Source organism: Garra rufa, chromosome 22, assembly GCF_049309525.1.
Source record: "Garra rufa chromosome 22, GarRuf1.0, whole genome shotgun sequence".
Classification (NCBI taxonomy): domain Eukaryota; kingdom Metazoa; phylum Chordata; class Actinopteri; order Cypriniformes; family Cyprinidae; genus Garra; species Garra rufa.
In genome coordinates, this window is record NC_133382.1 from 32,025,737 (window position 1) to 32,050,781 (window position 25,045).

Sequence of the window (25,045 nt, forward strand, 5' to 3'; positions counted from 1 at the left end):
TTAGTTATAACTAATATATACGTTTAATGATTACAAATGTATTTGATTCAACAAACCCCTAATCCTAATTTAAAGCAATAGTAGCAATGACACTCACCTTCGCATGCATTAATAAAGCATCTAAAAATCACAGTATACAACCAGTAGATCCAGGTATAAAATATGATTGGACATAGGACTTCAAGTCATATTTGAAGCTGTAAAATATCCCACAAATACAATATTAATGTGTTAAGTTGCAATGTTACAAAACCAAAACAAATGTAAGGCTAATGAACTACATTACTTGGAAAAATAGTATTTTGTAAGTATTAGACAAATCATATTTGTGTTAGTATTCGACAAATCATATCTGAAGCTGTAAAATAGCCCATACATATTTGAATTCTATATTAATGTATTAAGTTGCTACATTACAAGAACAAAACAAAGGTAAGGTTAATGATCTATATTACTTGAAAGAATAGATTTGTGTAAGCACTTTGCAATTAAAAACTGTAATTATTAAATCACCCAATAATGCTATCAGAATTCTACTTGTACTCATTGTTAATTGCTCATAACACCTTCTCTAAATGTAAGTTTCTAAATGACTTGTAAAATGTCTGGTGGTGTAATTATTAGGCAAAAACAAATAACTTTTGAAGAGTATTTGTGACCGTGGACTACAAAACCTGTCGCAAGTAGCACAGGTATATTTATATCAATGGCCAACGATACATAGTATGGGTCAAAATTATTTATATAAAATTTTTCAAAGTCAAAAATCATTAGGATATTAAGTAAAGATCATGTTCCATGAACACATTTTGTAAATTTCCTACCATAAATACATCAAAACTTTATTTTTGATTAGTAATATGCATTACTAAGAACTTCATTTGGACAACTTTAAAGGCGACTTTCTCAATATTCAGAATTTTTTGCACCCTCAGATTTTTAAATAGCTGTATCTCAGCCAAATATTGTCCTATCCTAACAAACCAATAGAAAGTTATTTATTCAGCTTTCAGATGATGCATAAATCTTCAGAAAACTGGCCCTTATGACTGGTTTTATGGTGTAGGATCACATTTTTTTAAAAGAAAAAAGCAGTTTTTAAAACTTCAAAAAATGTATTTGAAAAAAGTTTTTTATGCTCACCTAGGCAGCATTTATTTGATATAAAAAAAGAGTCAAATGCATTAATGTGAAATTTTTTCTGTTTTCTATTTAAAATACTTGTAATTTACTTTTGTGAAGGCAAATCTAAATTTCTAGGAAGAAATACTTTAGTTTTCAGTGACACATGATCCTTCAGAAATCATTCTAATAAGTTGATTTGGTGCTCAAGAAACATTTCCTATTAAACCCAAGTCTGAACTAATGTAATAACATATTTAAACTTACTAACTTTGACGCTTACTGTAACGTACAATTTTAACAGTTGTAAAAATGACTGTAATGCACAGCCTTAGGTGGCTAATTTCTCTAAGATATAAATCAAAACTAAAAAAGCAAGTAAGTGTACAAATCTATTCCAACCTGCACTATATTCAGCCCCAGCATGAGGAGGCAGTTTAAACCGGAAAAAATGGCACAGGCAATCTACACCATCTCATCTCCTGAATCACCACATCCATCCTCCATCAGTCTTTCTCCCCAGACCGCTCCATCACACGCTCCCCCCTCATCCTTCTATCTGCCTCTTACCATCCTTCCTCCACGCTGCCCTTGTGTTGCAAGGCTGGGCAGTGGGCCCAGGGGGTGTTTTTCATCCTGAGAGCAGCCATATTGTTTTACTCAAATTTATGCCCTGCAGTGTCTGCTTCCCTATGGTTGGATTTGTGGCCGCGAGGACACGCCGGTGGCCAACGAAGCCGTCATGGAGGACAGAGCTATGCCTTTCCCCCATTCAATCGTCTCCGCGAGTCTCACCTTCCCTTCTCTATTAGTCTAATTGGGCCCGCTGAGCCAAATGGAGCCCAAGCCAGCGACAGCCAATCTCCATGAAGAATGAATAAAACATGGCCCACCCCACCATTGCCTAAAACACACATCTTTATCATCCTGTTCCGCTGATAATGAATGGACGGTATAGAGAGGAAGGATAAGGAGTGATTGACGGAGAGATATTTTAAAAGAGTAGATGAAGTGGGGTGTGACGTCATGGGGGTATTAGGGAGAGTGAAACTTATGCGCACACATAAACAGATTTACCGTTAGGAATGAGGATGCCGCCCAACATGGTGCCAAAAACGATGCAAAGAGTGATGCTCTTGAAGCGAAGAGGTGGCATATACCCACCGGCAGCAAAGGTGCCATCCTTTTGCTGAAAAACAGAGACAAACAGAGCACAAACCTGTTACTAGATTCCAGGCACACATGTAGCTCTCCAAGCTTCTGTTATGGCTGAACAAGTGAAATGCATGTAGGATATTGGGTTTGGCATGCAAGCTTCATAAACCCCCCTCCGCTCTGTTGTCAAAATGCCAGATTTAACGACAGCATAAAACCCTTTGCCCGACCGCGAATCCAGCCGTGATTTGAGCTGATTCAGCGTGGCAGCGGTGGTGAGACGGCGAGCCAATGTCTTGGCTGGTTTATGGAGGAGATCTGGACCTGTTCTCATCAATCCAGCTCCTTTTATTTCCTCCTGAATCTCTCAGTGCCCTAGCAGTTTGCTGTCCGTGGAGGCTGGATCACTGGTGTCTGAGCGGTGGACTTTGGATCTCAAGGGATCCATATTGAGGGACAGAGCAGGCAAATGCATGCTGACTGAGACCAGACTTTGGGTCTGACATCAGCCCCGTGTAAATCTGTTAGGCTCAATGAAGTCTTTATTGAGTCCATTAAATTTAGCAAAATACTTCTGCAGCTGGTGCAGTTTATGTGCATCAGGAAGGAGGAGACACCTGAGTTTATCCAGACAATGTCCAGATGGTGCCAAGTAAATAATTTTAAACATGGGCCAAGAGTTTTGGTATGTTTAAAAAAGACGGGTATATATTATGGGTTAATTTGGTGGACAAAATAGATGTCGTTGTTTTTATGTACAACCAGTTCTAACCAGTCAGAAGTCACAGTCCTGTCTTAATTCAACTTCAAAAAAAATATACACTGTTCAGGATCACAAATGTAAATAGTAAATGCAATAAAAAAAGAAGTGTTGGGGTTAGAAAAGCAGTCACCCAAGGACCCAAAAGGGACCACAAGGGGGTTTAGTGTAAGTCTAGTGACAAAAGTAGTGTAGAAAAATGTAAAAAAAAAAAAATAAATAATAATAATAATATTAATTATATATATATATATATATATCACACACTACCAGTCAAAGGCTTTAGATTTTTTAAGTTTTTGAATGAAAGTGCTCAGCAAGCCTGCATTTATTTCTTTTTTTTTTTTAAACTGTTTTCTATTTGAATATATTTTCAAAAGTAATTTATTGAAAACACCTGAGTAGAATTGTTTTCATGTTTCTCTGATAAACAGAAAGTTCAAACAAATAGCATTTATCTGAAATAGAAATCTATTGTAACATTATATTTGTCTTTAACATAATTTTTGGTCAATTTAAAGCATCCTTGCTAAATAAAATGATTCATTTCTATAATTAAAAAACATTATACTGACAAGCTTTTGAATGGTGTATAATTGAATTGAGGGCATAATGTTACAAAAGCTTTTTATTTCAGATAAATGCTGATCTTTGGATCTTTCTATTAGTTAAAGAATCCTGAATAAAAATGTACTGTAGTATTTGTAATATTTAAAACTGTTTTAAATAATGATAAAAAAAAAAAGGTTTCATGAACAGAAAATCATCATATTAGAATGATTTCTTAAGGATCGTGTGACACTGAAGACTAGAGTAATGATGCTGAAAATTTAGCTTTGATCACAGGAATAAATTACATTTTAAAATATATTCAAATAGAAAGAAGTTATTTTAAATAGTAAAAATATTTTACAATATTACTGTTTTTGCTTTACTTTTGGTGAAATAAATGCAGGCTTCTTTAAAAATCTTACAGTTTAAAAACATTTGACTGGTAGTGTATATATTACAGTATAAATAGCTATTATAGATAAAAATATATGTGACCCTGGACCACAAAACCAGTCTTAAGTCGCTGGGGTATATTTGTAGCAATAGCCAAAAATACATTGCATGGGTCAAAATTTTAGATTTTTCTTTTATGCCAAAAATCATTAAGAAATTAAGTGAAGATCATGTTCCATGAAGATTTTTTGTAAAATTCCTACTGTAAACATGTTAAAATGTAATTTTTGATTTGTAATATGCATTGTTAAGAACCTAATTTGGACAACTTTAAAGGTGATTTTCTCAGTATTTTTGATTTTTTTGCATCCTCAGATTTCTGATTTCAAATAGATGTATCTCAGTCAAATATTGTCCTATCCTAACAAACCATACATCAATAGAAAGCTTATTCATTGAGCTTTCATATGATGTATAAATCTCAGTTTTGTCAAATTTAACCTTATGACTGGTTTTGTGGTCCAGGGTCACATATTGCTATCTATATATATTTTAAAAAGGGGGCCAGTTGCAAGGAAAACTTCATATTTGGGGGTCCCTGGCACCAAAAGGTTTGAAAACCTGTTTTTGTAAAACTGTTACCTGCTGCTCGAATAGCATGGTGTTGATGGCCTGTCTGCAGGGCAGGATCATCATGGGAAAGCCCACAGCCACAGACATCATGAAGCCCACACGGATCATTTCCGTTACCAGGTTAGATGGAAAGTTCATCAGTACGTTCCCGGCAATGTTATCTGTGAAGCTGACATAACCGAAGAAGCCCACCTGGAGGAATACAGCACAGAGCATTTGAGTCTTTGAGACTTGTGAAGGACAAATCGGCATAACACTTGAGACAAAATGAAACAGCATTCATAACTTTTTGTAATGTCATTCATTTTCAGATAATCCCTAAAAATTAGATAAGAAATAATGAAAGGCAAGGCTTGGTTTGGAAACGATCATGAAAAGTTGTGTTACAGTATTGTTTTTTGAGTACAAACATTGTTTTAAGAAGTTTTTTATGTTAAATTAAAAACCATCAAAACATTTTTTTGTTTCGGCACGCTTTTTACTTTAAGTTTTTTTAATTCAAAAAGTTTGATCACAACTCAGTTCTAAAGTAATGCTTGTTTGGATGCAAACAAGGAAAAATATTACATTGCCTTTCCACTTCAGTATGTGGTATGTCTAAGCAAACATATAATTTCATACAGGGTCACTTGATCCTGCTTGAAATGATCAGGACTAATACTTCTTATGGCATTGTACAGAAGCAGCCCAACAGAGATCCATGTGTCTTTCCTTGTCTCTTTGATGACCTCACAACACCTCCTGACTGTGCAATGATATTGTTTTTATGTGATGAAAAATAGCAAGCTGCTTTTCAAAGGTCTTTAAAGCCTGTCGGCCCCCTGAAGGCCCTCTCTACAGAGAAACAAAGCAGTGCCTTCCCTCTCCGACCTTGCTGGCCTTGATCTATCCGCAGAGGAAAAGGTTCCCTTCAGTAGCAACACCAGGCAGAAGTCCTTGAGCCTGCCACAAAACTCCCCTCTCTATTCTATTCTGCAAACCCTCCCCTGATTCAATTCAGCTTTTGTTCAAAGAGAAAAAAGCAAAAAGATGATGAAATATAAAAGTAGAATACAAAGAACACAGGGAGAAAAAAAATCACGAGCAATATTATCTCTCAAGGTAACGTTTTTACTCCAGCTTTCAGAGAAGAGAATGGGGACCAGAAACATTCTGACGATGTCTTAAAACACATTCCACACAAAGTGGCCCTGAAAATATTTATGAAGGAATAAAAGAGACACGGCATTTGATGTTGATGGAGCGTGTCAGTGCACGTGGGTCACAGAAGAACGTGCCAGTGAGTCTGACCCCACCGTCTGAGTTCTCCCTGTTCCTCCGAGCTCAGAAAGAGAATCGGGAGGACATTCCAGGGTATCAGTGTGCAGTGCACCCACCACCCACAACAGGGGCAGGGCGATCACCTGTGGGGCCAGATATGGATCTAAGAGTGAGAACGTGAGCAGACAGCAACTCTACCATCCTTGAATCCTCATTTCTTTACCGAGGGCACATGCTCCCAGGAGCCAATAAGGACAGAACAGCTACAAGTGCTTTAAGTTTTTATACTCACTACAGTTTGTATAAACAAAAAACACTACACTTTACACTATGGGGTCAGTAAGATTTTTTAATGTTTTTGAAGAAATCTCACCAAAACTGCATGTATTTGATCATGTGTACAGTAAACTAGTAACTTATTTTAAAAAATTACTAAAACTTATTTTAAAATGTAATTTATTCCTATGATGGAATTGATGGAACTTAAAGTCTTTAGTGTCACATAATCATTCAGAAATCATTCTAATATGGTGATTTGGTGCTTTAGAAAAATGTCTTATTATTATCAACGTTAAAAAAGTTTAATAATTTATAATTAATGAAAACAGCTTAATATCCTTGTGGAAATCTTTATACCTTTTTCCAGAATGTTCAAAACAGCAGCGTTTATTTAAAATAGAAATGTTTTGTAACATTATAAATGTCTCAATTGTCACTTCTGATCAATTTAACGCATTCTTGCTGAACAAAAAAATGGTATCACTTTACAATAAGGTTCATAAGTTAACATTAGTTAAGAATTAACAACACTCCTACAGAATTTATTAATCTTAGGTAATGTTAATTTTAGCATTTACTAATGCATAATTAAAAAAAGTTTGTTAACAACAAACAATCAATGACTGTTTTTTGCTTTAACTAATATTAAAAAAAATGTGTAATAAATGTATTGTTCATTGTTCATTCATGTTAGTTAATACATTAAAGGAACACTCCACTTTTTTTGGAAATAGGCTCATTCTCCAACTCCCCCCCGAGTTAATAAGTTGAGTTTTACCATTTTGAAATCCATTCAGCCGTTCTCCTGTTCTGGCGATATCACTTTTAGCATAGCTTAGCATAGATCATTGAATCCTATTAGACCAATAGCATCACGTTCAAAAATGACCAATGAGTTTCAATATTTGTCCTATTTAAAACTTGACTCTTCTGTAGTTATATCGTGTACTAAGACCGGTGGAAATGCAAAGCTTCAATTTTCTAGGCTGATAAGATTAGGAACTACACTCCCATTCCGGCGTAATAGTCAAGGAAGTTTGCTGCCGTAATATGGCCGAAGCAGGAGCAGTAATATCACGCAGCACATGTGCAAATGCTAAACTAGCTGGGAACTCATTTCTGATAATACTCCGCCTGCTTCGGCCATATTACGGCAGCAAACTTCCTTGACTATTACGTCGGAATGGGAGTGTAGTTCCTAATCTTATCAGCCTAGAAACTCGCAGCTTTGCATTTCCACCGGTCTTAGTACACGATATAACTACAGAAGAGTCAAGTTTTAAATACAACAAATATGGAAACTCGTTGGTCATTTTTGAACGCGATGCTACTGGTCTAATAGGATTCAATGATCTATGCTAAGCTATGCTAAAAGTGATATCGCCAGAACAGGAGAACAGCTGAATGGATTTCAAAACGGTAAAAATCCACTTATTAACTCGGGGGGAGTTGGAGAATGAGCCTATTTCCAAAAAAAGTGGAGTGTTCCTTTAACTACTGTTAACAAATGATACTTCATTGTAAACTGTTACCAAAAATATCTAACTGACCCCAACATTTTTAACGGTAGTATATATAATAGCTAAAACCATTTCAACATCATATGACATGAAGATACAATGTACCATAATTATAAAAGAGCACTTCTCATTTGTCAGCAAATTAAAAAGATAAGAAATCGTCAGACTCTCCATATGCATAGGTCAGATTTTAAGCCTTTAGATCACAACCATGCCTAAACAATTAGCTTTTTGACTGGTCACTCCAGCTGAAAAGGTTAAAACACAAGAATAAACAAAATGGTAATTGTTTCGGTTATCAGTTAGCAGTTGATGAACAGTCTCACACACTTACTGTGATGTAGAAGGTTGTGACCACGTTGAGCGAGGAGGTGAATATTGTGCTCATCCTCTTCACTGAGGGCTCATCCAGGCTGTCATAAGTGGGCAACACTTGCCTATGGAAGAAAAAGCTTTTTATACATCAGGCTCAAGATGCAAATATTAAAGTTAACAATAAAAGTTAAAACTATGACATACTGTCGATTACTACAGCTAAAAATGTAATGTTCGGTTGCACTTGTGTCCGTTATTGGACTGTAAAGATGTCATAATTATAATTAACAGGGGGGTGGATGAACATTTACAGTAGAGGTCAAAAGTTTACATACACCTTGCAGAATCTGCAAAATGGCAAGTATTTCACCAAAATAAGAGGCATCATGCATGTCATTTTTAATTTAGTACTGACCTGAATAAAATATTTGACATAAAAGACGTTTACATATAGTCCACAAGAGGAAGTTATAATTGAGTTTATAAAAATCACCCTGTTCAAAAGTTTACAAACGCTTGGTTCTTCACTGTGTTGTTACTCGAATGATCCACAGCTGTGTTTTTTCTGTTTAATGACAGTTGTTCATGAGTCCTGAACAGTTAAACTGCCTGCTGTTCTTCAGAACAGCACAGATTCTTTGGTATTTGAACCGTTTCCAACAATGACTGTGTGGTTTTGAGATCTATCTTTTCATACTGAGGGACTCATATGCAACTATTACACAAGGTTCAAATGCTCACTGATGCTTCAGAAGAAAACGCAATGCATTAAGAGTCAGACTAAAAAAAATCAAGGTAAATTTAACTTATTTTGTCCTCCGGGAAACATGCAAGTATCATCTGTAGATTCTGAAGGGCATTACTAATTGAAAAAAATATGATATTTAGGCAAAAAAAAAATCTTCATTCTGTTCAAAGGTTTACACCCCTGAATCTTAATGTTTCTTTTCTTCCATCTGGAGCATAAGTGAGCATTTGAACCTTCTGTAATAGTTGCATATGAGTCCCTCAGTTGTCCTCAGTGTGAAAAGATGCATCTTAAAATCATAGTCATTTTGGGAAAGGGTTCAAATACACAAAGATGCTGAAAAACCACAAAAGATTGTGGGACCTGAAAGATTTTTCTGAGGAACAACAGTTAAACTGTTCACGACGAACAAGGGACTTATGAACAACTATTACTTAAAAAAAACACACCGCTATGGGTCAGGTAACAATACAACAACTCATTTTTAAAATTCAACTATTATTTTCTTTTGTGGATTTTATGTAAATGTCTTTTATGTGAAATATTATATTCAGGCCAGTACTAAATAAAAAAATAACATACTTTTTGTATGATTTCTCTTATTTTGGTAAATAAGAATCTGCAAAGTGCATGTAAACTTTTGACCCCAACTGTACTTGTACATAACCAATGTAATTCTTGTAAGTGAATTTTTGATTTTGTAAACAGTCTTGTGTCCTTGTGCATATCGGGTCTGATCCAATATGTTTAAAGTAAACTTAACAAACATATTACAAAAAGAGGCAACATTTTACAATCGACAGCATGTCACAGATAAAGACCATAGACTTGCATCAAACCCAAAGCATTCCTTTAAAGTATCACAATACCAAAAGACACATTACTATAACAGATGCACAATTCGTGCAATGTCAGATTTATAGTAACGTTATGACAAAATATAACAAATATAACATTATGTGAAATCACATAAATGCTTATTTATGGGTTAACTCAAACTGACCAGTCACAGTATAATCATTATTTAGCATAAGGACATACTGAACTGTGCGTTTGAGCTCTAGAGACATAAACATGCAAGAGAGCAAGAGAAGCAGGAATTTAATATAGAAAGGCCATCACTCATTCCAGACATACAAAAGACAAAATGGAGGGAGGGTGGGAAGGAGGGAGAGTCGAATTGGATGAAGCGAGCGCTGATAAAGGGTTCAGTATCACTGAGAAACAAAAAACAGCTACAAAAAGAGCAGCCTAAAAATCTATGTCTGTCATCAGGACAACCAATAAAACCAGACGCCAGCAAAACATTAAATGGGGAATTTACAACGGCTATATATTAGCGACAAGTGCTAGTCAGACTTTAGCATGTTATAAAATTTCCTGGCAGTATGGGCTTTTGTTCGGGCTCTCTTGCTCTCAGCCCACTCACAGCTCTCGTAGACACAGTCGGAGCCCATTCCTGCTTTTATTAGGATATACAGTACCACGTTCTGGGCTTTTTAAGCCAACGCCTGATCTCACACCAAAGGCCAGTCTGTCTCATAGCTGGAACTCACTCGCAATAAAAACCAGAGCAGTAGGAGAGAGAAAGAGAGAGAGACGTCTATGTAGACTGCTACATTTTATGTCTATTTATTTTTTCATTTTTTTACTTATTCATTAAAACACAGCAACACAGCACAGTTTTGATATTGCTCAAGCATTCATTTTCCATTCAAACTTAGATGTTTAAAAATCTCCCACTGACTACCATTACAAAGTTCAGGGTCAGTAAAATGTTTAAAAGACAAATTAATACTTTTATTTAGCAAGTATGCATTAAATAGTTTAAAAGTGACAGACATTTATAGCGTTACAAAATATTTAAATGCCACTTTTTAATAAATATAAATTTTCTAGTCATCAGAGAATAAAAACTCTATCATGGTTTCCACAAAAACATGAAGCAGTACTACTAAAATACTTCTTGTGCACCAAATAAGCATCTTAAAATCATTTCTGAAGGATCATGTTGACACTAAAGAGTTTCAGGCTTCTGAAAATTCAGCTTTTCAATCACATTAATAAATTACATTTAAAATATAGTAACTTAGAAGAAAATATTTGACAAAATTACTGTTTTACTGTATTTGAATCCAACTTTTTGATTCTAAAACATTTAAATAATCTTACAGACTCCACACTTTTGAACAGTAGTGCATTTTAATAGAATGTTTGCCATTTAAAATGTTATGGAAGTTAGAATTCTACCATCTATTTGTGCACCATACTGTACAAATCTCTACAAATGTCTCCATGAAGACAAAAATGTCTATGATATCAATGTGGCATAATGTTGGACTTGACTTTCAAGGCCAATAAATGCTACCTTTGTTTCTCCAGCGAAACACTTATTTACTGACACCACTTGCCACCCATTGGTTGGTTTTTTTATAGACAAAAGTCATTTGTTGAGTCTCATGGCAAGTTTACTTTCCTTGCAAGTCCTGGAATTTCCCTCACAAACTGCAAATCTTGATTTCATTCTGTTTAGTTTTAATCTTTCAAGTCCTTCCAAAAGATTTTGACAATACCTTTAATGTTTTCAGTATTTAGGAGAGAGAAGTAAGAGGTGGCCAGATGGAAGCTGCACAGCCAATCAAAAATGTTTACAGCCATGACATGAATGCAAAATAGAATTCCGACATATTACTAGAATTAAAGTACTGTGCAAAAGTTTTAGGCCACTAGAATTTTCACTAAGAAAAAACATGGTTTTAAGTCAGTTATTTCTATCTGAAATCCAGAAGAACTGTGGCAACATCTCCAAGATGCTTCAAGAAACCTACCTGCAAAGCTGCCTGAAAAACTATGTGCAAGTTCACCTAGGGCAAAAGCTACATTAAGCGCAAAGGATGGTCACACCAAATGTTGATTTAATTTAGTTAATAGATAAATAAAATCTATTTATGACATTATTTTTTGACAGCATCCTCATTTTACAGCTTTTTTACACAAGTGCCTAAAACTTTTAACAGTACTGTAGCTTTGCAGGTAGATTTCTTGAAGCATCTTGGAGACGTTGCCACAGTTCTTCTGGATTTATTCTGTCTCAAGTTTGTTGTTTCTTCATGTCATTCCAGACTAGATGATGATGAGATCAGATCTCTGTGTGGAGCACTGGCTGTTGTCAGACTCTTTGTGCCAACAAAAATCTCACTGGATTATTACAATTAATGGCAAATGGAAATGTAAACTGACATTTCCTACTGACACACTACGGCAAACGATAGAAATACCTGACTTAAAATCATTTTTTGTTGGTGAAAATACTAGTGGCCTATAACTGTTGCGCAGTGCTGTACATAGAATCCATTGTCATGAGATGTAGAGAAAAGCCATTCCTGATGAATGGAGAGAAAAGACCCCAAAAAGCTATTCCTAATGAAATTACAGTGTGTGTGAAGGGGGAAAATCAGTGATGCTCCAGTCCCACTGCACTTTCTCTACACCTCCACCAAGTGTTGACACAATAATTATTTTGTAATACTGCTAAAATGATCCCGTCATAACACCTAAAGCTGTGAACCTGTGACTTGAGCTGTGTAAGCTGACATGACAATTTTACGATAGGAATAACACCATTATGGTGTTTACACATTACAGTGGAATTTACACATTAAGCGGGAGCCATATAAGGGCGCCAACGGTCGCAGAATGCTGCTCTTCAATAAACAGTATCTGCTCTTTGAGTCAAAAGACCAAACAGGTCAACTTTTCTCTAAAGATTCAAATTGGCATTAAATAGAGTGCGTACTTAATGTACTAAAATAATAAATGTAAATGGATGGGTAAACGTAGGCGCTGACAGGAACTGTTTGTGGTCGGATCAGAGGTCATGTCGCGCCGTCTCGCTCTTCTAATGATCGGGTGTAAGTGGCATTGTATGTCAATGCCGGCCAAGAAGCCTCAGCCAAATATCACTCATCACCCTTCAGAGAAAGAGAGTGTGTGTGTGTGTGTGTGTGTGTGTGTGTGTGTGTGTGTGTGTGTGTTTGTGTGTAAAGGGGAGTCACAGTAAGCTTCAAGAGCCGCATTACCTCATCCACACCAGAATCCAACACTGACACCTCCTCCACCCCAACACCATCACTCTCCAACACACACACATTTGTGCTGGCATCTGCACACTCAGACACCTCAATTCTATTCACTTCCAAACACATTAATATACAGACACAAACACAAGCACCATGTTAAGGATAACAGAAGGAACCTACTATGTATATTTATTTATTAATTGTATGGATAAAAGTTACTGTTTTTTGGCACAAATTGATGGTTTTGTCTGAGAATATTTTACAAAAATCAATTCAGCATATTAATATGGCTAAACGACCATGTGACACTGGAAGACTTCAGTTGTAGCTGCTGAAAATTCAGCTTTGTTGTCAGGTATAAATGACAAAAAAAAAAGGAAAACGAAAATATATTAAAACAGAAAATGATATGTAGGAATACACTACCAGTCAAAAGTTTTTGAACAGAAAGATTTTTAATGCTTTTTTAGTCTCATCTGCTCACCAAGCCTGCATTTATTTGATCCAAAATACAGCAAAAGCAGTAATATTTAAAATATTTGTACTATTTAAAATAACAGCTTTCTATTTGAGTATATTTTAAAATGTAATTTATTCCTGTGATCAAAGCTACATTTTTAGCATCATTACTCCAGTCTTTAGTTTCACACGATCCTGCAGAAATCATTCCAATATGCTGATTTGCTATTAAAGAAACTTTTTCTATTATTATCAATATTTAAAACATGTTTTTCAGGATTCTTTGATGAATAGAAAGATCCAAAAAAGCCAGTATAATTTTTTTTTTTTTGGGGGGGGGGGGGGGTATAGAAATTAATACTTTTATTTAACAAGGATGCTTTAAATGAATCAAAAGTGACGATAAAGACATTGTTTTCAGCATAATAATAATAATAATAATAATAATAAATGTTTTTTGAACAGCAAATCAGAATATTAGAATGATTTCTGAAGGATCATGTGACTGGAGTAATGATGCTAAAAATTCAGCTTTGAAATCACAGGAATAAATTACATTTAAAAAAATATTCAAATAGAAAACAGTTCTTTTAAATAGTAAAAAATGTCTAAATCTTTGCTGTACTTTAAAAAAATAAAACATCTTATTGTTCAAAAACTTTTGACTTGTAGTGTATGTGAATGTGTTTATGATTATAGGAATATGCTTAATTTACCTGGATATATTTAGTTTAATTGTTTACAAAAAACATAAATTTTACATGTACAGTAATATTGGACATGTCAACTATGTAAAACTATCGTGGATATAGCAAAACTATAGTGGAAATGATTTGCACAATAAGAAATTAAACTTAGAAAGAAAAAAGAACAGCTGAAGGAACTAGGAGTGGAAGATCAATGAACATTGGTGAACGGTGTTAATGTGAAAGATAAGAAACAGAAAGAAGTGAGTCAACGACTCTCCCTGGCCAAACTCAAGATTACGTAACCAGGTAAGCACTTAGATTACCAACCCCCTGCTTGGTTAGTATATTTGAGCTAGCGAAAAGGAAAGAAAAGAGACAAGAAATTAGGTCAAGATGGGAAAAAGAATGTGAATTCTTATCAAAGTGGATAAATACTGGAAAAAATGTCTCCCAGCAGTATCAAAGACATGTAATAATGTTAACTATAAGCTCAACATGAGTTTATGGTACTCCCACAACATAGTTTCAACATAATACAAATAAAGACTGTGGTTGAATTCATCAGGGGAACATCCGGTGACGGTGAGCTCTTTATGGATGAACTATGATAAGCTGCAAAAACTCATCATTCCATGTTTATGAATCATTAATGCTTGTATCAGAATGCGCTAATATTTCAACTGTATACGAATCTGACAAGCTGCCAACTGACGAAATAAATCAAGATGACCTTGTGGGTCAGTCTATTATTGCTAAGAAATCCCAAGCCATTCAAACATGTTAAAAAGGGAAAGAGGCCTTTCATGGTTTGGAATAGTTTACTCATAAAAGAAACTCATTTTGTCATTTTTCACCGCAAACCTGTACGACTCTCTTCAAAAAAACATTTTGACATGGCAAGTTTTCAACACGCACATGTGCAAAAGAGATTTTAAGGTAAGACAAACAGTGAATAAAAACTTAAATGTCAGTCATTTCCTCCATAAAAGAAAGAATGCCATACAGGTTTGGAATGACATGACTGTGATTAAATGATCACAGATTTTTCATTTGCGGGGCAACCATGCCTTTAAGGAAAAGAGTTAGTGTTAAGAATAGGGTAAAACAGTACACAGAAGGCAAAAAGTTAGACGTTCCACGCAGGTTAGTGCCACACTCGACTGGATAAAGAATATAGATAAGACATAAGCTAAGCACCTTTACAAATATTCAAAACGTGTCAGTCTACCAACAAGGGTCCATTTTCTCAGGGCAAACACCTCAGCTCTTAAATTCAAGGATTGCCATGATGTCCTTTTGCACCATGGAAAAATGGAGCCCAACGTTAAGCCTAACTGGCCTTATTCAGGCGACAGTAAGGAAGAGAGAGGCGGTGCAAGGATTGCGGCGTACTTACGACTGACAGGCAAATGCCATGCCACAGATAGGGATGCAGCGAAAGACGCCGTCCCACCGAACGTAAATGACCTTGTTCAGCCACTGGCCAGTGAGGAGGCCGTGTTTGAAGGAGGAGAGCACCATCTGTGGTGGAGGGGAGAGCAGGAGGGTTACAGATCATCCCATAAAGACAGAGCGGAGGGAGAAAGAAGGCGACGAGAAGGGCAGTGATGGACTAATGGAGGAGAAACAAATCATACTGATCAGCTTCCACACGTAATCTCTACAGGACAGCAAAATGTTCCTGTTGCATGCAAAAAAAATCTTAAAGGGTAAAATGTGATTGCTGCACACGTTTGCAGAAAACACTTGCGGGAGCTCGTCACTTTCCCGTCAAAATCAAAGAGCGTCAGCTCCACCAGAATCACCTCCAATCCCAACCCTATCAGATCTGCTTACCCAGTCGCAGGGTTTAATTCCAGCAGGATGCTTGGTATGAGCCATAGAGTCAAGACAACACACATAAATTCTGCCACCAAGGCACTAGCCTCACATTCACACACACGGAAATCCCCTAAACCGGATGGCACCGACAAACAGAGCTTTGGATTGAATGAAGGTGGACAGAGGAGGAAGGGGATTTTGGGTAATGTAGTTGAATCCATGGCAGTTTTATGGTCCGTTCTCTGGAGCGGATTACTTACGGGTGGCAGCAGAAGGTGGTGGCGATAATTGGCAGACACTGTATGACACCCTTGAAGCGCCACAGATGTACTTGCTCCACCCAGGAGCCACTGATTATTCCGTAACGCAGAGAAGACAACACTATCTATAGGCCGAGCGTCAGATGGTTGGTCGGAAGTCAGCATCAGGGATGGGGGCGGGGCAGCGGTTCAGATGGGGGCAGAGGGAAAACATAATTAGATGGTAAAATGCTACACTAAGAAATGGGTTGGGAAAAATCGAATGTTTTTGTTATGGTTCTCTTCAGTTCTTCTGGAACTTGCGCTTCACTTTTATGCTTTTACAGATTTGAAACAGGAAGCATTGAAATTCTGCTGCCATGGTGATGCCTATTCACATTGTAGTCACAAAAAAACAGGCAATCGCAACATTACACTCTTCAAAAGGACAAAATTGGCAAATTTCATTAAAAGCTATAAATGAATTCCACACATACTTAATACACTTCATCACTGAAATGACTTGAAATGAAGTGAAAAACATGACCTTAAAGCAACCGTAGTGGACAGCTGCAATCTGAAGTGTTTGAAAGTCGTGTTGAAGTGCACTCTTAAAATTTTTATATCATTTAATATGCTTGAAATGCTAAGAGATCAAATTACTTTCTCATACCAATGGCAATTATAGTTTATATATGTATATTATAACTGCCTACACCAGAATGAGGGTGTGCTGATGCGATCTAATATTACATTTTACAGGGTTGGTGTTTGAAACTGTGGACAGGGGAACGACTCACCGTAAACATGAAGAGTGTGTAGAAAATAAGCGCCATGGCTGAAAATGACTGGATTGATGACATCATGTTTCTTTGCAAGCTGAGTGGCAGTACAATGAACAGCGATACAGCGATCAGTAACACGATACGGAAGCTACGCGTCACCTGAAGGAGCAAAAGGAAAAGCAGGTGTTGGCCAATTCAAGGCAACAAAACAGTGTATATAGAAAAAATTAAGAAAATACAGCTAAATAATCCCTGTTGTGCATTGCCAGTCAAAGGTTTTTGAACAGTAAGGTTTTGAATGTTTTTTAAAAAGGTCTCTTCTGCTCCCCAAGCCTGCATCTATTTGATTCAGAATAAAGCAAAAACAGTAAAATTCTGAAATATTTTTACTACATGTGTGATGCGTGACAAGAACGCACCGTTAGTGCATATTTAAGCGCATCTAGACAGAGAAAACGCTTTGCAGCAAGGAAAGGCAGACTTTTTCATGACTCAGAAAATAATAAAAAGTGTTAATATGAGTTGTATATTTCAGGCTGACATGTTATTTAAAACAGTTGAGTACATTTCTTTTAGGATTCACTGATGAATAGAAAGATCGAAAGATTTAAGATCTGAAATAAAAAGCTTTTGTAACATTATACACTATACAAATCAAAAGCTTGGAGTCATGTTTTTTGAGGAGGGGGAATTATAGAAATGATTCCTTTATTTAGCAAGATGTCTTAAATTGAAAAAGCAATGATAAAGACATTTATAATGTTACAAAAGATTTCTATTTCAGATAAATGCTGTAATTTCAAGTTTTCTATTCATCAAAGAAACCTGATTACTGTTTTCAACAATAATAATAATAATACTACATGTTTTTTGAGCAGCAAATCAGAATATGATTTATAAAGGGTCATGTGACTGGATGCTGCTAAATGTTTTTTTTTTTTTTTTAATGATGCTAAAAAAATCTTTAAAATCACAGGAATAAATTACATTTTAAAATATATATACATAGAAAGCAAAATTTGACTGTTTTTGCTGTACTTTGGATCAAATAAATGCAGGCTTTGTGAGCAGCAGAGACTTCTTTAAAAAAAAAAAATCTTACTGTTCAAAAAATGTATGTCTATTATTTAAAAAAATGTAAAATACAGATTTGTGGCCAGTAAGAAATATTTACAGCTGGTAGAATTTCTCAACGTCACTGGCAGGTGTGATAAAAAGTTCATTTTCACACTGAAAATGTGATCTCATCTACAGTAAAGTTATAAAAAGTCTATGAAGTGTTTTTTTATGGTTCCATGGCATACAGCTCAGCACTTTTTTAAAGATAGTGGCCTTTGATTTTATCATTTCAGGAGGTTTATGAACAAGGGCAATGACCGATTCTGAGAACTGCTTATCATTAATTGATTTGGAACAAATGTGTTGGAGTAACAACAGGAGTTAACAACATAATTTTAGTCACGGGACAACCTAAAAGCTTATTTCTTACCTCCAACCCAAGCAGCTGAGCAAAGAAGTTGGACCCCAGATCTGCGATGACAACATAGAAAGCAATACAGGTCCCCAACATGAGGCCGATCATGCTGAAAACAGAGAGATAATACACAGTCAAACCAAAAATTATTAATTCTTATACTAGAATAAAATACTTCATACAGTGGACTACCAGTAAAATTTATAAAAACTTGGGACCAAAATTTTTATTTGACACTTTGACCTGACCATGATTTGTTACATACCTTTCTATCAAAGTTATCTGCCATTATCAAGATGAATTTGTTCTGATACAATTTAACTTGAGTTATTGTCATATTTCATTACCATTTTCTAAACTATATCGAATAAACCAAGATAATTGAGAATTTCTGAAGGTGTCTTTGACTATAAGTAGATAACATAAGCAATAAGAACTTACTCATGAGGTTGTACTGAATCTCCACAAGTCATCTTACCTTAATTCCACGAGTGCCTTGCCTGGTTTTCCATAAGCATGAAAAGCTGGAAAGGAGAGAGAGAGGAAAAAAGGCTGATAAATTTCAACACCTAAACCAAAAAAGGAAGCTTCTTGCATATTTGTCTTTTTACCAGCTTCAGTATGTTGTAGGTTATTGGCTTACTTGTAATGAGAAAAATACAGATGTTGCAATCTGGTCATATAATTTAATTAACAATATAATAATTTTTTCCACTGTAATCCACACTGAGGATGCTTTAAACATTATCACAATGATGCAAATTAATGAAATTTCTGAGTGTGTGTGTGTTTTGTTTCAATCACTCTCACCTAGTCCAGCGTAAGTCCTGCGTTTGGTGTTACTAGCCGAGTGGACTAGAAACATGCAGGACTGGTGGGTCATCCACGAACAGAAGAACAACAACAATGTGCCCAACACAATTCCACACTGCCGAAAGAATGAAAAGACAAATACAGATGTCCTATCATTTAAATTGAGTGGACAAGTAAAATGGTAGCTTATCAATTTCTGATTCACTTTGTTCACTTAGTTAACAGATTGTTAACCAGAAAAGCAATGTGTAAACAACTCCAAGTTCATATGGCAGATTTCAACATGTGGAATCCTCCTATACACATACAAACCAACACAGCACACATTCCCATAAGCTCTATCCAGTGTTTACCTGTTTGAAGCAGAAGGGCATCGTCAAGACACTCACACCCACGATGCTGTTTACAACATTCATGATCAGACCCCAGTTTGACGCAGTCATTTTGGCTCTCTGACAGCTGAGATCTCTAATGTCCAGACGGGTATGTGTGGTGCTTCCACAATGGCCTACAGTTTAATTGAGATAAGTGGGTTGATGCAGCTGTGCTTCAACTGGTCGCTATGATGCTGTGGAGACGCAGAAGAAAGTGAAAATGCTAGCATCACATTCAACCCTACTGAGCGATTTTAGTTTTTTTTTAAATGTACTCATTTGCTATTGTTTACATACACTTTGCAGAATCTGCCAAATTTAAATTATTTTACTAAAAAAGGAGGGATCATACAAAATGCATGCAATTTTTATTTAGTATTGACTTGAATAAGATATTTCACTAAAGACATTTACATATATAGTCCACAAGAAAAAGTAATAGTTGAATTTATACAAACGATGCTGTTCAAAAGTTTACATACACTTGATTCTTAATACAGTGTTGTTACCTGAATGATCCGCACCTGTGTTTTTTTTTTGTTTTGTTTTTTTAGTGATAGTTGTTCATGAGTGCCTTGTTTGTCCTGGACAGTTAAACTGCCCACTGTTCTTCAGAAAAAAATCCTTCAGGTCCCACAGATTATTTGGTTTTTCAGTATTTTTGTGTATTTAAACCCTTTCCAACAATGACTGTATGATTTTGAGATCCATCTTTTTACACTGAGGATAACTGAGGGACTCATATGCAACTATCACAGAAAGTTCAGACCCTCACTGTTGCTTCAGACGGAAAAAAACAATGCGTTAAGAGCCAGGGTTGTAAACTTTTGAACAGAATGAAGATTTTTTTCTAATTTTGCAAAAATATCAAAATAAATTTTAGTACTGCCCTTCAGAAGCTATAAAAGATGCTTACTGTTTCCCAAAGACAAAATAAGTTAAATTTACCCTAATCTTCAAATTCAAAAAGTTTTAATGCATTGTGTTTCCTTCTAGTGCATCAGCGAGCGTTTTAACCTTATGTAATAGTTGCACATGAGTCCTCTGTGTGAAAAAATAAATCTTAAAATCATACAGTCATTGTTAAAAAGGGTTTGAATACACAAAAATGCTGAAAAACTAAAGAATCTGTGGAACCTGAAGAACAGCGGGCAGTTTAACTTTTCACTCATGAAAAGTTCTCATGAACATGAACAACTCATGAACTCATGAACAACTATCACTAAACAAAAAACAGCTGTGGATCATTCAGGTAACAACACAGTATTAAAAATCAAGGGGATGTAAACTTTTGAACAGGGTCATTTTTATAAATTCAACTATTATTTTCTCCCGTGGACTATATGTAAATGTCTTCTATGTGAAATATCTTATTTAGGTCAGTACTAAATAAAAAAAATAACAAGAATTTTGTATGATCCCTCTTATTTTTGGTAAAATAATTCACATTTAACAGATTCTGCAAGGTGTGTTTAAACTTCTGACTTTAACTGTATATGAAGAGGAATATACAGCCTAATACAAAACAGCAACATATAAACTATTAACAAAAAATTAAATATCTTATTTATTTTGTATGCTACTATCTAAATAATATGCATACAGCTTCTGGAAAGCAATCAAAGCATATAAAAATCATACAATCAAAACAAACATTTATACTAGTAAACTCTATACCAAACAGACTCTGAAATAAACAAAAGATGCTAGAGTGATATAGAAGATGTCCTTTCATGCTAAAGAAAAGCAAATCATTACATGACATCTGGAACTAATTCGTCACATTTATCTATTGTTGGTCTACATACATGTTCAACTAGATTTCCTTAAAACATAAAAACGACATGTATGTAATTGCCGCACTGATTACAAACATTCAGTGTAGTTGTCAAATGTGTTTCAGGTTTTCCTGCCATATGGCAACAGTTGTGTTGTCAGGAGCACTTTTGAGTACTTTCACACAACTCATAGAACAAATTGATTGGTCATTTGTGGGAAGATGTTTTTTTGAAGGGCTCAGTTAAAATAAAATCAGAAATGGCAGCATGTGTTTACAAGCAGCAGACACAGACAGCATGCTGTGTTTGCTTTTTTGTTTTTGTTTTTTTGAAACACTGTTGAAAACAAACAAAATATATTTATCAGAGTAATATCAGTGACCGCATACATGACTCCGTGTATATTGTACAGTTTATACACACCAGAACAAATAATTATTGTGTAATAATTTTACATTTGCAAATGTAACAGTCTATTTAATACAGCAATTAATATTTTTCATAAGTAAACACTGTCCGTTACTTAAGTTTCCTATATCACGACTGAGGAGGTTATAAAAAAGTTTGTTTACATACCACGTCCACACTTTTTCCCATCAGTCATTCATTTCTAAGTGACCATCGGTTCATGACTGTTCTAAAACGCTCATAAATAAACTTCCTGTTATATTTGTGCAGTCTGTATAAAGTTACATGAGATTCAACAAATATTTAGAAAGAAATTTCCCGAATTACGCAGAAATTTCCTTGTATCCCTCAATCTGCAACCAGGAAGTATGCGCAGCGCTGCCAGTGTGGCGTTACCGAAGACACTAGTGCGCCTTGCTGCCTCCAGTGGCCAGGAGTGGAATTACGAGCTGCCTCAGCCTGTCACGCTTAGTCAAGTTCACTTTCGTTTGACAAATATAGCTGAATTTGGAAGTTGACGGTTTGTTCGTTTTGTTTTCTAAGTAACTAACACCTGCAATATCTTTTGAGTCCCGCGATGCTTTACTTTGACACACGGTGGAGAATTTATGCATGCAGAGATCATATCAATAGCTTGGTCTGTCAACAGCACCTACACAGACCAAACACGGTGTAGTTTCATTTGGAAAGAGATTTAAGCAGGAAAGGGAAACAGGAACATGGGATGTTGATCTGCAACAGGAGCCTCGCGGAATCAAGGCAACAGAGGCTTCTGTTCTGTTACTGGTGTGTTTGGAGGAGAGAGGTTGGGACCAGCGTGCCCCAGTCAGGCATGCGCTCTCCCGGGAGGGGATTTTAGTGTGTTGTTTTAGGGGGGCTGGTTTTAGGTAGGAGACAGGAAAAGTCTGGCTATTGTGTACCACTGGCCTTCGAACCTAACTGACAAGTCAGCCCATTGGCCGGAGGGTCTTGTCACTCCACACCTAATCCCTGAAGATTGGAATTAGGCCCGAGCAGCAGAAGGGGAGACGGTGGGCAGATTGCTAGGCAGATTTGGTGGCGGGGGGGAGAGATTCTGTAGCCAGGAAGAAATTAGACACAGGCACCCGATTGAACCGCTGACCTCCAGGGGAAACCCCTGGTCAGCGCGAGGTCACGGGAGCACAAAGCGGGGCGATGAACTGCGAGAGGTCAAGCATGCATGCGGCTCAAAGAGAGCCTTTGTGAGCTCAGGCATGCACAAAATTTCCCATCAGCCACCAAAGTCACAGGCTCCTCAGGAAGCCAAGGAAGGGGGATGAAACCTGGCGACGGAGAGTTGCGGCGCTTGTGTGTGTGCGTGCGCGAGTGACCTCAGAAAGGACACACACAGACTGCGGCAGTAATCACATTTAATTACACATCAACCAGGCTTGTGAATGAGGTTTTTAATGCAGACTCTCCCTACACACAAAAAGACTGACATGTGCAGCTAAACATTGCCTACCTTTGTCCTCCTAAAATCTATTAAAGCCCTCTCTATTAACCATCAGCATCGCTAAAGACCGCAGATAACAGCTATTATGTTGATAATTGTGAATAAAAGGAACAATAGATGTTTTTTTGTGCAACGCCTCAATCAACCGTTCAACCAAAGGTCGGCCTATTTATAACAGGAGCCTGGTTGAAACTGACGGCCGAATTCAATGAAAGAAACAAATACCTGATCCTGTGCCACTAATATGTCAACGCTCAGTCGCTAATCGATTACTTAAGTATTCTGAACAGTTCTTTTGGTATTTGTTCATTCCAGTGTCACCTGTTTTAATGTGATTTACTAAATCAAATCTTTGGATGATCAAATCTATTGCAAATTCATGGTGGTGTGTTTTATATACAACAGGCTCAGTGATAAAGATAAGAAAATCAATTTAGAAGAAAAACCTATAGACTGTTCTGAATATGCAAGTTTGTGTGTGACTGAGAATTGAATTAAGAATGTTTTTCAAATTAAATTGCTGATAGATAGATAGATAGATAGATAGATAGATAGATAGATAGATAGATAGATAGATAGATAGATAGATAGACAGATAGATAGATATAGGTAGATAGATCTCATTTTGTATTTTCTGACATTTTTTTAAATATTTGCCCTCTTTCCAAATGTGTCACTACCAATACACAGCAATAATAATTTAATTAGAAGGATTATATTACCTAATAAGATTTTGCTTACATTTACATTGTAAATATTTGTCTTTGCTTTTTTCATAAGTAAATCAGTAACTGTTAAATTTTGCAATTAATAATGTTTTGTTGTGTTTTTAATCCAATTTGTCTTTGTAAAATTGTTTTGAATATACATTGAAACAAAAAAAATCATAACATCTTAGTTTATAATTCAGTATACCCATGTTTCGGTAGTGACAGCACATTTTCGTTAGTGACAGTAATGCTTTGTTAGCGACCACATTACATTATAGATTTTGTATACTAAAACATGGCTAAAACATACTAAAATACAAAAAAAAAATGCATTACTGTAGTAAAAGTACATAGAAAACAAAGATGTCACTATCGAAACTCAATTTTAGATACTTTTGAACCTCAGCACATGGTTAGCTAGCACAGTTCTGAACAGTTTCACACATATAAAAACTAAAGGTTATGGAATAACTCCCAAAAAAGTGTGCTTAATTGCAGAAAAAAGAAGTTTGGTAGTGATGTTCCTTAATGTTACACACAGATTTTTCAGACACTGTTTCAGTAATGACATGAAAAGGTGGGACACATTTTTTTCTGCAAAGAAAATATAAATAAATATTTTTTGACAGCACTTTTTAAGAGAATCAAAAACATACCTTAAAAAACAATAATGGAAACAATACAAAAAAATATTTCAATGTCATTTTCATAAATTGAAATTTAGGGGTTAAGGTTTGAGCCACCTCCCAATTAAAAGTACCTGATAAATTATGATTTTAAACATATTTAGCTTACTAATATTTTGAAAATTGATGTGGGTTTTAATAAATAATAGAAGGATTTTAGTAAACAAATAAGATTTGAATACCTAAATGCTTTTTAAATGTGCGTGTGTGTGTTTTGTGGGACAGCAGTTTTCACCAGTTCTGTAGAATGCCCCATATATTAAACAAATGGCAAAGATTGAAGTATAAAATATCAGAGAAAATGTGTCCCTCCCAATGTATATGGTGGTTACAGCTCTATAGGGAGAACATTTGGGAGATGACACATAATATTAACTGGTGCTTGAAAACAGTGTTCATTGTTTCATGGATATTTCTTGTTAAATAAGCAGAACACGGCCTCAGACACATCGACACGTCACTGCGTGGGGGTCAGCAACATTGTTAGGAATTTTTCCCGCAGTAACACATGCACAG

General features: G+C 35.8%; 1 protein-coding gene across 5 annotated transcripts in view; it reads right to left on the reverse strand.

Moving 5' to 3' along the window:
- The window catches only part of slc38a10 (solute carrier family 38 member 10), a 36,922-nt gene extending 14,899 nt beyond the window's left edge, over positions 1–22,023 (reverse strand). For 4 of the 5 annotated variants that reach the window (XM_073828291.1, XM_073828289.1, XM_073828290.1 and 1 more), the window contains exons 1-10: positions 21,825–22,023; positions 19,450–19,664; positions 19,094–19,211; positions 18,762–18,807; positions 18,299–18,392; positions 16,825–16,968; positions 16,046–16,170; positions 8,009–8,111; positions 4,625–4,807; positions 2,200–2,311 (exon numbers count right to left, since the gene is read on the reverse strand). In XM_073828291.1, the coding sequence (XP_073684392.1) occupies positions 2,200–2,311; positions 4,625–4,807; positions 8,009–8,111; positions 16,046–16,170; positions 16,825–16,968; positions 18,299–18,392; positions 18,762–18,807; positions 19,094–19,211; positions 19,450–19,539 (1,015 nt within the window). In that variant the 5' untranslated portion in view covers positions 19,540–19,664; positions 21,825–22,023. Of the gene's footprint in view, positions 1–2,199; positions 2,312–4,624; positions 4,808–8,008; positions 8,112–15,360; positions 15,486–16,045; positions 16,171–16,824; positions 16,969–18,298; positions 18,393–18,761; positions 18,808–19,093; positions 19,212–19,449; positions 19,665–21,824 lie in introns of all 5 variants that reach the window. The other variant, XM_073828288.1, reaches the window with a different exon arrangement.
- Positions 22,024–25,045: the final 3,022 nt, after the last annotated feature.